General features: G+C 58.3%; 1 protein-coding gene across 2 annotated transcripts in view; it reads right to left on the bottom strand.

Moving 5' to 3' along the window:
- Positions 1-16,285, bottom strand: part of Mbp (myelin basic protein) — a 59,907-nt gene that overhangs the window by 7,768 nt on the left and 35,854 nt on the right. The window contains exons 4-6 of one of the 2 annotated variants that reach the window (XM_090352950.1): positions 13,063-13,496; positions 6,517-6,594; positions 373-474 (exon numbers count right to left, since the gene is read on the bottom strand). In XM_090352950.1, the coding sequence (XP_090209076.1) occupies positions 373-474; positions 6,517-6,594; positions 13,063-13,496 (614 nt within the window). The remainder of the gene's footprint in view (positions 1-372; positions 475-6,516; positions 6,595-13,062; positions 13,497-16,285) is intronic. The other variant, XM_090352951.1, reaches the window with a different exon arrangement.

The raw sequence follows: 16,285 nt of genomic DNA, 5'->3' as shown, positions 1-16,285 counted from the left end.
ACGAGCGCGGGGGCATCGTGGTCCTTACTATTACTGTTATTGTTCTGAGTGATTACTAGCAGTGCTGTGTGGTTGTTAACAGCTAGTTTACACCAGGGCTCGAGGTGTGTGCCCAGGGCCCCCTCCTGGCCTGTACACGGCGGTGTATGTGCTGTGATTCACACAAGCGTGGTCTCAGCAGGACTGAGCCCTGGCTGGACGTTCAGAGCTCCAGGCGGCCGAGCTTAGACGTGCGGCCGAGCTCAGACGTGCTCCCCGCCACCCCCTGAGCTGGGGCCCAGGTGGAGTCCCTGAGCTGAGAGGACCCAGCTGAGCCTTGCCCCTGAGGCCCTGGGGACCCGCCGGCCGCAGTCCCTCCCCACGGTCACTCACGATGTTCTTGAAGAAGTGCACCACGGGGTTCTCGTCCTGGGCCCCGCGCTGCTTCTGCGGCAGGGATCCATAGTGTGCCGTTCTCGCCGCGTGGTGTGAGTCCTGGAAGAGAGAGAGAGGCGGCGGCTCACGGGGCTGGGCCCGGCCTTCCTGGAGGAGTGGGTCCCCGGCCTTCCTGGCCTGGGCACACGTTCAGTGTGAAGGCCCTGATGCCAGGCGGCCCGAGGCCGGGTGGGGCTCCGCGCTGGGCTGGGCTCAGCCTGGGTCCTGACTCTCCTGAAGCCCGGGGTGGAAGGAGGGCCGGGAGGGCCAGTTCAGGTGACTCCTCAGCCAGGACCGTTCCGCCAAGCACGGAGGGGAAGCGCGGTCCCCGCAGGCCCCTCGCTTGGATGAAGGAAAAGCTTGGGAGGACGCAGAACCGCAGAGCTCAGGGCTGCGCACAGCAGAAAGTGGTGCAGAGAAGCCTGTGCTTTCCAATTACACGGCACCCACTGTGATCCTGGGGGCACTGCCGGATCTGGGGCTCAGGGTGTGTGTGTGTGTGTGTAGATGTGTGTGTGTATGTGTCTGTGTCTGTGTGTAGATGTGTGTGTGTGTAGATGTGTCTGTGTGTGTCTGTGTCTGTGTGTAGATGTGTATGTGTAGATGTGTGTGTGTGTAAATGTGTGTGTAGATGTGTGTGTTTGTGTATGTGTGTATGTGTGTGTGTCTGTCTGTGTGTGTATGTGCATGTGTGTGTGTCTGTGTGTGTTTGTGTGTGTCTGTGTGTGTGTCTGTCTCTGTATGTGTGTGTGTCTGTGTGTGTATGTGTGTGTGGTCTGTGTGTGTATGTGTGTGTGTCTGTGTATCTGTGTGTGTATGTGTGTATGTTTGTGTCTGTGTGTGTCTTTGTGTGTGTCTTTGTGTGTGTCTGTCTTTGTGTGTCTGTGTCTGTGTGTCTGTGTGTGTATGTATGTGTGTGTATCTGTCTCTGTGTGTGTGTGTGTGTGTATGTTTGTGTCTGTGTCTGTGTGTCTGTCTTTGTGTGTGTCTTTGTGTGTCTCTGTGTGTGTCTGTCTTTGTGTGTCTGTGTCTGTGTGTGTATGTATGTATGTGTGTGTGTGTGTATCTGTCTCTGTGTGTCTGTCTCTGTGTGTATGTGTGTGTGTCTGTGTGTCTGTGTGTGTGTGTGTGTGTGTGTGCGTGCACTGTGGCTGGGGTTTGAACTCCGGGCCTGGACGCTGTCCCTCAGCTTTTCTTCCTCCAGCCTGGCTCTCTACCACTTGAGCTCCAGCTTCACTGCGGGCTTTTTGGTGGCTGACTGGAGCTGGGCGTCTCACACAGCCTTTCCTGCCTCGCTCCTCAGACTCCAGCCTTTGAGCTCCAGGGTCACCGTGACCTCCCTCGGGAGGGGCTGAGCTGGGTCCTCTGGTGCCGTTGCTGTCCCTGGACAGACCACCCCTGCCATGAAGACTCGGAGGCCCACAGCTGTCCCCCCAGGCTCACCCACCCAGGTGACCAGCGCCTCGCTGCCCCGTCCATCCCCCCAGTCCAGTCGGAGGATGAGTGTGAAGAGCGCATGGAGAATCTGTAAAGGGCTCACATGGGGGCAATGTCCAGCAGGCGAAGCGCCCGCAGAGCCATCCCGGCACTGCATCAGACTCAGCACAAACCCCCCGTGACCTCCTCCCTACCTTGAAGGCTCTTTCTGCAAGTATGCTGGAAGAGCCCAGCCTGTGCGCGAGGCCATGCCACGCCAGGCCACGGCGTGCTGTGCAGCTCCAGCCGTCAGAGCTGAGTGGGGTCGGCACCCGAGTACGTGTCACTGGTTTGCACAGGGGGCACTGGTCACCTCGTCACTGGACTTTGTGGGAGAAGTAGTCTAGGCCTCTCAAAGACCCCACAAAGTCTGTAGGTGGCATGTAGCTCCCAGAGCTACAACATCCGGGGTCAGTACAGCTTGGGACAAGGTCCAGGGCCGCAGAGTGCCGACCACTGGACCGCGAACGGCCAGATTGTTCAGATCGCTTCCACGAGGAACCTAGTGCATGGAATTATCACAGACAATTCAAAGCAGTCACACAGTGGTAACTCGGCCCTTATGGTATAATGAAGGGGGACTTTAATGGAAAAACATTTAAGCAATCCAGTTTCCTTCCGCAGGTCAGCAGTGAGCAGATGAATCACCCTCTCACACCTAACAGTGCCAAAGAAAGGAGGTGCAGCGTGGAGCGCCGTGTACGGCATAGTAGAAAGGAAAGTGAAGAAGGCTCAACTGGAGAGACACGCGGAGTTCACGGACTGGAGTTCTCCACACAGACTGGTCAGCGCGATTTTGATTAGATACGGACAAACTTTTAACCTGGCTGCAGTGCAAAGGAATCAAACTAGCTAAATGATGCCATAAAGCAAAGAAGAATGGCATTGTTTGTTTCTAGGATTTGCTGTGTAGACACAGCGATCAGGCCTTCAGGTGTACCCCACCAGCGCCCTGACTGATTCTTATACGGGCACAGAGAGCTCTGTGGAGAGTGAACACGCATTAGAACAATCGAACACGCGTCTGTGCAAAAATACGCCCCAGCCCAATCCATGGGCCATGTGAAAGTGACAATGACCCGGTAAGTCTGTATTTGCCATGTAATGTTCTAAAAATTTTAGAAGAAAACAGAAAGAAAAGCCTTTACAATTTAGTGTGCAAAAAGCTGACCCACAAGGAACAGTGGATAAGTTGGACCTCATCAGAGCTGCAGGGGGGAAGAAAATATTTACAAATGATGTCGAAGGTAATTGATTGAAACAAAAAAATGCAACAGCAACAGCAACGAACCCTGGACAGGATGAAAACAACTTGCTGGACTGGAGCCCCCTCCCCGCCTGCCCCCGCAGCCAGATGGCTGTGCAAGCCCCTCTCCTGCTCCAAATGTCAGAAAAGAGAAATCACATATTTTCTGGAAATGATTTTTGTAATGAATATATTGCCCATATGTCATATATTTTTTAAAAAATATATTTGTATGTATACATCTATTTTGTCAGTCCTGGAGCTTGAACTCGGTGCCTGGGTGCCCTCTCTGACCACTTCAAGCCACAGCACCGCTTCTAGCCTTCTGGTGGTTAATTGGAAGGTGAGAGTCCCACGGGATTTCTTGCGCTGGCTGACTTCAAACTGCCATCCTTAGATCTCAGCTTCTTGACTAGGGAGGGTCACAGACATGACCCAGGAGCACCTGGCTTTAATATATATATATATATATATGTTATGGTTTCCAGTTGGGACAAATCACACCCTCGGTCTTGCTCGTGCTCAGGAGTCACTAACCGTTTGGAGGAAAATCATTTAAATTTTAAATCGCAGCTGACCTATGTGTGAATGAACGTCTGTGACCAGTTAGTTAGTGGTCCCTGGGACTGGAAAGGGCCGCGTGCTTCGGTGGATGAAGGAACGAGCATGCTGCGGTACGCCATGAAATGGAAGGCGACTCAGCGAGGGCAAAGGATCAGGAATTCAGTCATTCCACTCCCAAGACCGGATGGCGCGAGGCGTGGAGGAGGCGAGGCCTGGCCCCGGGCTCCTGGCTTTGTGGGTGGTGTATTCTGACAGCGGCACCCAGACACGGGTGCCGCCCAGGGAGCTAGGTCACACAGCAAAGCAGACCAGGGACCTTTCCACGACCCTCGCTACCCAGCGCCAGCCGGGGCTTCTGCAGCCTCCACCCTCCCCGCTGTTGGGACACAGCACCGGGCGTGGGGGCCTCACCAGTTCTGTGTGGTGTCTCACCTACAGCTAGATTTCCATCTCTGGAGCTCCTGGCCCTGAGCCAGCGGACGGCGGACACAGACGCCACAGCCACGGCTCTTCTGTGTGCACAGCAAGGAGGCCGCCTGGGCCCAGGGCGGCAGAGCGAGTGCCCCGTGTGGCAGGACTTCCGCTGCTCCCTCCAAGGCCACACAGCGCCCTTGAGCCGCCCTTACAGACGGGCCTGGGAGGGGCGGCTTGGGGGTGTGGAAAGGGAAGTAGTGTGCTCACTTCCCCGCTGTTTCCAGAGGGCCTGCTGGGGTGGGACTGGCAGGGGTCTCTGGACTAGCATGTGGGGCTCTCCATGGTCCCCAAGGAGAGGCTGGCTCCCTGCCAGGCTCTTGCCTTACTGCAAATAGGGTGAGTCTCCAGAGGAAGTGGGGAGGGGGGGTAGGAGTGGGAGGGAGTGTGGGGGGGGAGGGTGCCGGGCTGACAGAAAGAAGAGCAGCAGGGAAGGGAGGGTCAGGGCAGCTGGAGCAGGGTCCCGGCTGCCGGCCAGCCTGATTAATTCATTTCTGAAGGTTGTAGGCCGACTTCATTCTGCGTGGTGAAATAAACAGCGGTTTATCCACGAGAGACCGGCAGCTGCTGCCAGAATCTGCTGGGTGTCAGTAGCGAGGACGAGCAGGGGTTTCATGTGCTGCCCTGAACTGGAAAGCCAGTTGCTGACCAGTCTGGTAGACACCAGAAGTCCAGGGCCGGCGTCATTCAAAGGCTGCCTTCCCATGTGGGTTCGGGGAGGCCCGCCAGGCCCTCTTCAGGGGGGATCTCGGGGGGAGGCCCGCCAGGCCCTCTTCAGGGGGGACCCTCAGGGCTAGCCCCGAGCCCATCTAGTTGATAGCACTGTGGGAACCAACCTACCCCACACTGGGATGCTTGTCCCTTTTCTTGTTCTTGTTTTCAGGACTGGGAGGGAGCCCTAGGGAGCCCCTCTATGGTGCTAGGTAACTGTTCTCCCCACCCCACCCCAGACTGCCCCTTAGTTACAGCTGAACGGCCACACGGGGGCGCCAGGAGCCCGTGGTCCTGAGGCGGAGGAGGAAATGTCCACTCTCCGTGCACCCTAGAAGGGCAGGGCCCGAGGCGAGGCCGGAGGCCGGAGGCCCAGCGTGTGTGTCTCTGCACACCTGTACAGTCTGTTTGGTTGTTACATTTCAGATCTGCTCTGATTTTAACAAAACACCTCACACACACACACACACACACACACACACACACACACACACACACACACACACCCCAACAAGAACGCAGGATGAGACAGAATAGGAAATGATTTCTTTATAAAACCCACTAGTCTTCCTCTATTCTTTCTATTTGATGGCCACAAAACAGATCACACTGAAGGGCCAGAGACCGCCCTGCCCTTTTCTTTCATCCAGATTCCTTGTGGCTGCTGAGGGGCCGCGTGCTCGGCCTGCCTGCCAGCCACGTCTGCTTCGGGCTGTCCACACGGAAACAGGTGCCAGCAAGCCAGTCCTGCTCACTGAGTCAGCATGGTGCTGGGGCTGCTTCCCCGCTGCCTTCCTGGCTGAGGTTCCCAGCGCCCTTCCACCTGTGATTCTGCTCCCCCACACTCTGGCCTCCTGAGGACAAGTGTGCCAGTGGGAGCCCGGAGTTCGGGAGGGCGGGCATGCACAAACGTGCAGCGACACACACACACACACACACACACACGTGCATGTGTGTGTACACACGTATACACACAGATGCTCGGTAACTGAACCCCTTCTCACCAGCTTCGCACACAGGCCTGGCCTGGCACAGCTCGGTGCCCGCCTGGAGGCAGCTTCTGCCCCACTTCCAGTACCGAGAAGCCAGGCCGCCATGGACAGCTCCAGGGGTTCATGGAAAACACAGCTGGGGACAGACGCCCTCAGTCCCCACGAGGACTGGTGTCTGTGCCAGGCGGCCCCGAGGGGAGCTAACGCCATGACACACCCTGCTCCGGCGTGCCCACGTGGGAGCGGGCCCCGGACACGGCCGCCCCCGGCTGCGAGGCCCCTCACAGGCTATCACGACCGTCCTGGGCCCTGCCCGGCCTCCGTCTCACCTTGCGTGGCACTAGATCCAGAAGCCACGTGTGCAGGCTTTCGGCCGCTGGCCCAGGGGCCTCAGACCTGCTCTGCCCCCTGGAGCCCACTGGGCTCAGCCTTCACTGCCACAGAGCAGCGTCTCCCGGGAGGGAGCGGGAGGCAGTGGCACTGCTGGCATGGCACAGTCAGGAGCCTTGTGCCCTGGCCCCAAAGCCTGAGCTGGCCGTGGACCCTGGACGGCTCCCCTTGGGAAAGCAGACCCGCGGGAGCCCGCGCCCAGGAGCGGGCCTGCCCTGCGCTCGGGAGGCGGCGGGCGGGCGCGCGTCTTACCTTGTACATGTTGCACAGCCCAGCCTGGCTGCGGGCATGAGCGGGCAGGGGGCTCCGGCTCTGCTTTAGCCAGGGTACCTGCCGAGGACACAGAGCGGCGGGGTGAGTCCAGCGCGGGCCTGCCCAGACCCCACCAGCTCCAGACTCCAGCTGGAGTGTGGCACCCTGGGTGGATGGCATGAGCAGGAGGGGGAGGGCTCGGGGCAGAGGCGGGAGAGGACATCCAGAAGGAGGACAGATGGGTGGGTGGATGACAGGAGGAGGGGTGGGTGAAGGGTGGACGGGAGGTTATCCAGAGAGAAGGCAGGCCAAAAAGAACAGGAGGAAAGACAGAGGCGAGAAACCCTCTGCTGCTGCCGCTGAGCAAAGCAGCCGGGGGTCCTGAGTGGAGAGGAGGAGGAGGGGGAGGATCCTGAGTGGAGAGGAGGAGGAGGGGGAGGATCCTGAGTGTAGAGGAGGAGGAGGAGGAGGGGGAGGATCCTGAGTGGAGAGGAGGAGGAGGAGGAGGAGGAGAGGGATCCTGAGTGGAGAGGAGGAGGAGGAGAGGGATCCTGAGTGGAGAGGAGGAGGAGGAGAGGGATCCTGAGTGGAGAGGAGGAGGAGGGGGAGGATCCTGAGTGTAGAGGAGGAGGAGGGGGAGGATCCTGAGTGGAGAGAAGGAGGAGGGGGAGGATCCTGAGTGGAGAGGAGGAGTAGGGGGATCCTGAGTGGAGAAGAGGAGGAGGAGGAGGAGGAGGAGGAGGAGGGGGATCCTGAGTGGAGAGGGGAGAGGCAGGTCCTCCAGCCCGGGCCCCCGGGGGTGAGGAAGACTTCTTTCGTGGGTGTCAAGCTGCGGAGGCCTGCACTGGGTAGGTGGGGTGGAAGTGACGGCCGTCCATTCCCCAGGGTCCTTCCTGACACTCTTCCCTCAGAACCCGAAGAAGTCGGCCTCTAGAAAACCCAGCGCTCGTCAGCAGGAGCTGCGGCCGCGTTCGCCCACTCAGATCTCCTGGTTCCCTCAGTATGACGCGCACATCTGCCGCACGAGTGAATCAAGGGTGGACGGCTTGCAGGAAGCCAGTGTTTTCTGACAGAGGGAGGGGAGGAAGGAGGGAGGGATCGGGAGGAAGAGGGAGGGAGGGAGGGAAGAACTTACTTTAGTAGCAGGGATAGAACCTCAGGAGCTGCCTGGTTCGGTTACGGATGGGATGCAGTCTGGTTAGGTGGCTGGGGATGGATGGGTTACGCGGGCAGCGTGGCAGTGTTAGCACGGAGACCGCACACCGGGCGGGCATCTCCCGAGGAGTCTCCCCACTCCCCGGGAGGCGCTGTGTCTGGATTGGAAAGAACTGCTGCTGACCTGAACTCCTGACACCAGGCATCTCCAACAGCAAGAGCGCAAGCCGCACGCGCAAGGCGGGAGGGCCGTGCCCGGAGCCTGGCGGCGGGATGGCCGCTCGGCAGGGGGTGGGGTGTGTGTGTGGCTGCGCCCAGACCGCTGGTGCCCTGGCCGACCTGCCTGAGAGGATGGACGTCCAGGACGTGGCCTCGCCTCCTGCGCTCAGGCAGAGCCTCTCCAGGTGCCGCTGGTGGACTTGGGCCCATGGGAGGCACTGCCCCTCAGCCAGGCTGCGTGGCCGGGGCAGGCACCCGAGTGGCGTCTCACGGGGTGAGCTGACTGGGGGCGGCCCAGCGGCCTTCCCTGGGTCCCTGTTCCACAGCAGGGAGGTGGCACGGCAGAGCTCTAGCGTAACACATGACGTGGGAGTTGGAGAAGTCTGGGCTCCTTCCCACCGCGTGGTGGGAACCGTGCTGCTGCACGCTGCCACCCCGTGTCACTGCAGCCTGTGTCCAGGTGCATCCGGTTTCTCTGCTCGTCCTCCTCATACCCTGGGGACCTCGGCAGGAGACGGCCCATTCCCAGCCACCCTCCGAACACAGCCTGGCCCGGGCCCAGAGGGCGGCCCGGCAGTGCCCTGGCTGGATCCCGCAGGCCTGCTCTGCTCGGTTCTCCTCTCCCACTTAGAGACCACACCGCTCACAGCAGCGCACAGCCCGGGCAGCACACTGTCCGTGCCATGGCGAGGCCTGGAGTCCCCATGGAGAAAATAGGCCTGGGCGCCCGGGGCCTGCGTGGGCAGAGCCTGCAGCTGCCAGGCGCCCGGACTTACCTGCCGACATTGAACGTGGCTGCGGAATCCCCATGGCACAGGGCCATTCGTTGGTTGGGCACCGGGAAGAAACTTATAATGTTCACATGGAATTAGTACACCACCCTCGTTCTGGTCAGCCGTTTAATAAATCCACACGTCCAGCGGGAATGTACAGCGGCAGTCGCCATTAAAGGCACACTGAGCTTACAAATGCATCCCTTACACAGGGGAGGCAGAAAACCACCCCTCACACCACACTCCAGCCTGCGTGATCCCCGCAAGCCAGGAAGGCTGGCTGTGGCCACGGTGGCCACAGAAGGACAGGGTGAGAGACCAATCAGGGCATCGACCTTCCCAAGGGCATTCCTACGAGAAATCCCCAAGTCCTGGCTCGGGCACAGGTGCACGTCCACTCAGGGACTGGCATCTCCCCAGGGGCTGTCACATGACCGGGAGCGGCTGGGCCACGGCCTTCAGCTCACCACGAGGTCTCATCTGGCTTTGCCTGTGTCTCGGTCCCCTGCGGGGGGTGCACTGTGGGTCCAGGCAAGGGACACAGCTCCTCTTGCACTGGAAAACACTGCTGGTGCCACACAGGTATCCACCATGTCCTTTATGTCACCTCTGAGGGTGACAATCCGAAGGAACACAACTACCAATTAGGATAGCATGTTAACAATGAAGAAATTAAAATGCAGAAGTAAACACGTGGTTGATTAGTCAGATCACTTATGACAGGTGCACCATGTCCTACGCTGTAGAACCAGAGGTGATGAGAGTGCTAGCTGAAGAGATGCCGGTTGTAAATGAGTCCCTACGGGACAGCAGGCAGGGAAAACTGGTGAAGACGCCAGCACGCAGCCCTGCTTTACACCCCGTGGAGGGCAGGGGAGGAAAAGGTGCCCAGGTGTGGGTACTGACCCACAAGCGTGAATGCGGGTGTCTCGCAGTGCTCAGCTTAGTTGACTTGTCAGGCTGCATTTCCTCTAGGTAAGAGCCTAAGTTCAAAGCTCTGGCCCTGGAGGCCTGGGCCTGCCGAGGACAGCCCCACAAGGGTCCATGTGTGTGGTTCCAGTCTTTGCCCCGAAGGTGGACTCCCCCCGCCCCCCGCCCCAAAACCAACTAATCCAAGGAAGGGGAAATAGCCCCTTCACAGCCACCAGGCAGAGTGGGCTCTGTCAATGTACGCTCCATTTACGGCTCTCCAGAGAATGTGCCTTCTCAAGGAATGCTCTTTGTGCTCGCCTTGAAGGTCACCTGCCAGTGCAGGCACACAGAGGCTGGTGTTGTCCGTGCGTCCTCCAGGGGGCGTCAGAGGGCAGCAGGGTCAGCGTGTGCCTGGGAGGGAGGGAGGGCTTGGGGCCACAGCCCATCCCTGGGGCCTTGTGAGTGTGTGTGTGTGTGTGTGTGTGTGTGTGTGTGTGTGTGTGAGAGAGAGAGAGAGAGAGAGAGAGAGAGAGAGAGAGAGAGAGAGAGAGAGAGAGTGTGTGTTTCAGTCCCTTGCTGCATTCTGCCATAAAATCCCACTCAGCAGCTGAATTCCCGTGTCCTGCTTGTGCCTGGGACAAGCATTTCAGAAAGGGCCACGGTACGGCGAGCTTTGTCCGCAAGCTTGGCCAGGGGCTGCCTTCATGGTGAGCTTCCTAGACCCTTCCAAAGACTAGAACAGGAGCATAAAATAAGGACCCCCAGGGCCACCTGAGAAGTGACTCTCCAGGAGCCCCTGTGCACAGAAACCAGACGTCAGGGCGCCTGCGGGTGTGCTGCTGCTCAGCGTGTGATGTGTTCTGCCTGCACACAGGAAGCAGGCCTGCCGCTGGCCACACCTGCAGAAGGCACTACCTGCCAGTGCAGCCAGCTCCTTCATGGTTTCATGTGCAAATGCTAAGGGTATTTACTGGTTTATTTATTTCATTTAAAATATTTCTATTTGTCAGTCCTGGAGCTTAAACTCAGGGCCTCGGCTCAAGGCTAGCACTTGGCCATGAGCCAGAGCACCTTATCCAAGTTTTTCTAAGTAAGTAGTTTATTAGAGATAAGTCTCGCAGAATTTTGCTCTCCAGACTGGCTTGAAACTGTGATCCTCAGACCTCAGCCTCACAGGCTTGAGCCACCAGAGCCCGACTCATGTAAAATCTTTCCATATTTGAAATGTTTGATAGTCAAAAAGAGTATCTTAAATTCTTTTTGTTAAAAATCCAAATATTTAAAAATTATTTCAGTGTTTAAAAAACCTATGGTTACTTTGTTCCAAGACCTTTGCTAATTGAGGACTACTATGTGCTAAGAGTGTGCCCACTTCTGAGCCTGGGTCCTCCTCTGTGAATCTGGAGGACAGAAGTGATTTCAACAGGAGGAGCTGGAGGAGGAGTTGTAGAGGAGGAGGAGGATTTGCAGAGGAGGAAGAGGACTTGCGGTGGAGGAGGAGTTGTAGAGGAGGAGAAGGAAGAGGAGCTGGAGGAGAAGGAGGAGGTGTAGAGGAGGAGGACTAGGAGGAGGAGGAAGAGTTGTAGAGGAGGAGGATTTGTAGAGGAGGAAGAGGAGTTGCTGTAGAGAAGGAGGAGGAGTTGTAGAGGAGGAGAAGGAAGAGGAGCTGGAGGAAGAGGAGGAGTTGTAGAGAAGAAGGAAGAGGAGGGCTAGGAGGAGGAAGAGGAGTTGTAGAGGAGGAGGAGGAGGACTAGGAGGAGGAAGAGGAGTTGTAGAGGAGGAGGAGGAGGAGGATTTGCAGAGGAGGAAGAGGAGTTGCGGTGGAGGAGGAGGAGGAGTTGTAGACGAGGAGAAGGAAGAGGAGCTGGAGGAGGAGGAGGAGTTGTAGAGGAGGAGGAGGAGGACTAGGAGGAGGAGGAAGAGGAGTTGTAGAGGAGGAGGAGGACTAGGAAGAGGAGGAGGAGGAGGAGGAGTTGTAGAGGAGGAGGAGGATTTGCAGAGGAGGAGGAGGATTTTCAGAGGAGGAAGAGGAGTTGCGGTGGAGGAGGAAGAGGAGCTGTAGAGGAGGCGAAGGAAGAGGAGCTGGAGGAGGAGGAGGAGTTGTAGGGAGGAGGAGGAGGAGGAGGACTAGGAGGAGGAGGAGGAGTTGTAGAGGAGGAAGAGGAGGAGGAGGACTAGGAGGAGGGGCAGCACCTAGCACTTGGCACCCCGGAGACGGCCATGATGGTGTCGATTCCCACTGTGCTTTTTACCTCACTCACCTTAACCCTCTGGCCTGGCCGTGCCCACCACTTCCCAGAGGGTTGGGTGGGACCCGGCCCTGAAGCCCAGCAAGGCTGCCTCATGACAGAGGCTCAGCTAACAGCCTGGCCTCACGAGAGAGCCTGAACCCCATCACCCAGGGATTCACAGCTGTGCCTGGAGAGCGGCCCTCATGAAAACTGGCTTTGGGAATCAGAGAACTGATGTTTCAGGGCACAGGATACTGCCGAGAAGCATGGTGAATGAGGAGCCACCCAGCTCACGAAGCCCCCAGGCGCCCAGCCCCCCCCCCCAGCACACATCTCTGTGCCCAGACGTCCGCAGCCCCGGGCACGGTGAGAGGCTCAGGATGGCCTCCACGCCTGGCATAGAACAGGCGTGGACGACAGTGAGTTCCCGAGCTCCCAGGGTGGCTGGGAGAGGCGGGGGGCACCCCATCGTCCCCGAGGCCTGGAGGCCCCAGGGGAGCACAGCGTGCTGAGCAGGCCCCACAGGTTTGTGGGCACACCCAGTCTCCACCAGCTAGTTAAGAATCACCTTTGTCCTTCCAAAACCACAGAGCCATCCGACCACGTAAAGCTCACACAGGGCCCGGAAACCCCTGCAAGGGCTGTTCCTTCCCACACGCCGTCACCCGCAGTACGTTTGCTTTTCAACATTGATGCTTGCAAGATTCTACATTGACATCAGTGGAATTACACACAGTCTTGATTCAAAGACAGCCATTCATCCCCTCCACCCGTCCCCGGAAACACTGGAACAACAACAACACAGAATCACGTTTTCTCAAGGCAAATTTCCATGAAGGAGCGTGTCCCCAGGGGCCCTCGTGCCCTCAGTGGAGTCACTGTGGCCCGCAGCCTGACCCGGCCAGCCCTGACCACACGAAGATGACCGGAGGAGGCCAACGCCGGAGCCCCGCACGGGACTGCAGAGGCAGAATCTGTCATGTCCCAGGCACGGGGCACAGAGAGCTGGAAATGCAGTAGCCTAACGGCCAGGCCTGGGGCCTGAGAGATGCAGGGGGCCAAGGACCCTTGTGTCCGTCTCCTGTGAGGAGGAGAAAGCAGGCAAAGCGAGCCGCGGCAGCGACAGCCCTGGAGGAGGCTCCAGCAGGACCGGCGCCCTGGACAGCAAGCACACCTTGGGCCTCCGGCTGCCTGGCCCTCCTGCCAACCCGGCTTCCTCACTGCCGCCCGCCGCGCCTCTACTCGGCCGCGCTCACCTTGCCGGAGCCCCGCTTGGGCGCCCCTCGGTCACCACTGAAGAAGCGCCCGATGGAGTCCAGGATGCCCGTGTCTCTGTGTCTCGGGAGGAAGCTGGGCCTGGCGTGGTCCATGGCACTGGCCGAGGCCAGGTACTTGGATCCGTGCCTCTGGGAGGGTCTCTTCTGCGATGCCATGGCGCCCGGGTCTTCAGAAGCTGCGGTGTGGTCTTCCTGGATGGTGTGGAGCTCGTCGGACTCGGAGGGCCTGTCTTTGAAGGTGTTGTCCTCCCTCCCCGGGGCATCTCGGGAGAAGAGGCGGATCAAGTGGGGGCGGCTCCCCGGGCTGGCTGGCTGGGCAGCCCGCCAGGCATTCTTCAGGTCCGCTGTGCTCTTGGAGTCTGTCGCCGCGTCCTCCGAGGAGAACCCATTGTTTCCAGTCCCATCTGCCTCGCCTGCAACAACAAGAAGATGTGAATAGGGCCTGTGCCGCCCCGCAGGACAAAGCCACTTTCTTCCCTGAATTAGCTGGCTCCTCTGAAGCCCACAGGGCAAGTGCAGGCCTGCAGCCCTGTGGACCCCCGGATGCCTGCACCGAGCCCACCCAACAGCCCTGTTTCCCAGAAAGTATAGGGTCACGCCCGGGTCTCCCCAGAAAGTATAGGGTCACGCCCGGGTCTCCTGTGGGGCCCCCAGATGGGTCCCCTGCTGTCACAGGCCCTTCCTGCTCTCACAATGGACACTTGAAGGACCCCCCCTCCTTATCTCCAAAGCCACCACTGGGGCTCAGACAAAATGTGTCTTTAAAGGTCTTGGCAGAAAATGGGACTTCCCACGTCTTTCTGCAGTTTGTGCTTTAAAGAAACAGGGTGTTTACATTCTTCTACTCCCAGATCCCCTGGGAAGGAAGCTCTCTTGTAGGAGAGCTGCTTGCTCAGGACATTTCCATCCAGCCTCTCTCCTGAAGACAGCGACCGTGAAGGTGTTTGCAATGGGAGTGGGCATGTCAGGTTGGCTACGGCCGTCTTGTAACTCCTTACCAGATTACAGCGTGTGTCTCACAGATGGCAATAAATAAATAAATCATCCATCCATCCATCCATCCATCCACCCATTAACAAAATCCACCTTCCATCCACTCAGTCCACCCATCTGTCCATTGTTTAGTGAGTGCTCAGTAAGTAGTCATTGCCCTCTGAGTTCTGGTGACGAGGCCCCTTCTCCTCATGAAGCTTACATTCCAGTGGCAAACCACATCTGAAAACACGCGTTACGAACGGAATGACATGTCTACTCCTACTTCTCTTCCTAGGAGAGTGTCTGTATTTGGAAAGGAGAGTCTTTGCAGAGGTGACCAAACAAAGATGAGCTCTTATTGCAACAGGGCCAGCCTCGTCCCGTGACTGAGCCTGGCTGGGCACAGGAGCCGCCATCCATGGGGCAGACCTGTGAAGGAGAGGCAGACACTCGGGTGGCCCAGCCAGGCATGGAGGAGTGCTGTCACTTCTGGAAGGCTCGGTGTGGTCACCTCTCCGGACATCTGGACTTGGTATTTCTGGAACGGTGGGAATCAGTTCACCGCCCCCTCAGCCTCTGGGTGTGATTGCCTGCCACATGCCACACGCAGCGGGGACATGGACACAGAGCATGCAGAGGTCGAGGGGCCCTCGGGAGGTGACACCCAAAGGTGTGGCCACCCTGGAGGCGGAATGGGGTTGGGGAACTGTGGTTTTTCCACGCAGGCTGTGCTGTCGTGGGGAGCACTGGGCGGATGGCAAACGCTGGCGTCAGATCAGCCAGAGGCACGGGCAGGGTCAGCATCACCGAAGGCTGAGACGGCGGCCTGGGCTGGAGGGGACGGGCCACACTGTTGCCACGCCGTAAGAAGCACAAGGAAGAAAGTGCCATGTCCTCCAGTGCAGGGCGAAGGCGAGGGCTGCGGGCTGTGCCCACCACTGCCCCTGGCCCTCCAGGACCTCCAGGACTAGCTGACCACGTCAGGACAGCCACGCTCAGGGTGGGTGAGGCCCAAGGTCACGCATGTCACCGGAGCTCCCTGTGGGGGCTGGGGCAGCATCCAATTCACCACACAACTGCAACATCAGAATCTCCTGGGTGGAGACACGGCCCCACGCGAGGCCCCTGGTGAACAGCCAACGTCAGCCTCATTTCCAAAGCAGACTCGTTCACCCATATACGCCGGTGACCAAGTTGATCAGTGACCAAGTGTGACAAACCGCGGCGCCCAGGGCTGCAGGGTTCTGCCAGGCGCGTGGTAGGCCCTGTGGGTGCCGAGGCCGGGTGTGGGATGCAGAGATAGAGCGCTAGCCTACCACACACAAGGCCCTGGCTCCTTCCACAGCACCACAAACACGTTTAGGCGTTAAGGAGGAACACAGAGCCGGCCGCAGTCAGGATGAGCGAGGAGATGGGGTGGTGTGAGGGACGGGCGTGGGGGGGCGGCTTGGGACCGCCCGCCGACACCCCAGCCCGGGGCTGGAGCAGAGCTCGAGCAACCTGAGCTTGGTACAAAGCTGCAGCTTTCACAGGATGCAGCCACAACGCACAAGTCTGATTTTGTGGCTGTGCTTTATTTTCTGTGGCTGGTATAATTTAATGCAAATGTGCCAGGAGACAACAGCTCTATTATATGTCATTACATGCATTAATAAAACACAAGATCATCTGAATACTAATACGTCTAAACAGTTGGGCTCTGTATCCCTGAATACGGCCATTTCGTGGGGCACAGAGGAGGCGTTTGTGACCCCACGGTAGCTTCTCCACCCGGCGAGGCGTCCAGACACAAGGGTGCAGCACCCGGGTGTGAGCAGGGTTGCCTTGGCGGACACGAGAGCAGCCCAGGCTCCTGATTTAGACCATGTTTCTAGAATGGCGCTTTTAGGACACAGGCAGTGACCCATGCAACCTGACATCACCAGAATGGTCACCAAGAGTACTTTTCGTGTTAGTGACTCAATTCTCCAAATACAGGAAAGTCACTCTTATCTCCAATACACAAGCCAAAAGCCAGAAGTAGAGCTGTGACTCAAGTGTTAGAGCTCCATCCTTGAGTGAGAAAATTCAAAGGACAGGGCCCTGGTCCTGAGTTCAAGCCCCCAGTTCCAGTACCAAAGATGACACGTCAGTGTCGTCACTAGAACAACTGTGGAACACTTAGCCTTCAAAGGCATGGAGCTCAACAACATTTCTTAGGGACACAGGGATGTCCCTGGATTTGAAG

The sequence above is a fragment of the Megascapheus bottae genome, chromosome 19, assembly GCF_031878675.1.
Source record: "Megascapheus bottae isolate mThoBot1 chromosome 19, mThoBot2.hap1, whole genome shotgun sequence".
Classification (NCBI taxonomy): Eukaryota; Metazoa; Chordata; class Mammalia; order Rodentia; family Geomyidae; genus Megascapheus; species Megascapheus bottae.
This window is presented reverse-complemented; position numbering and strand designations above follow the sequence as displayed.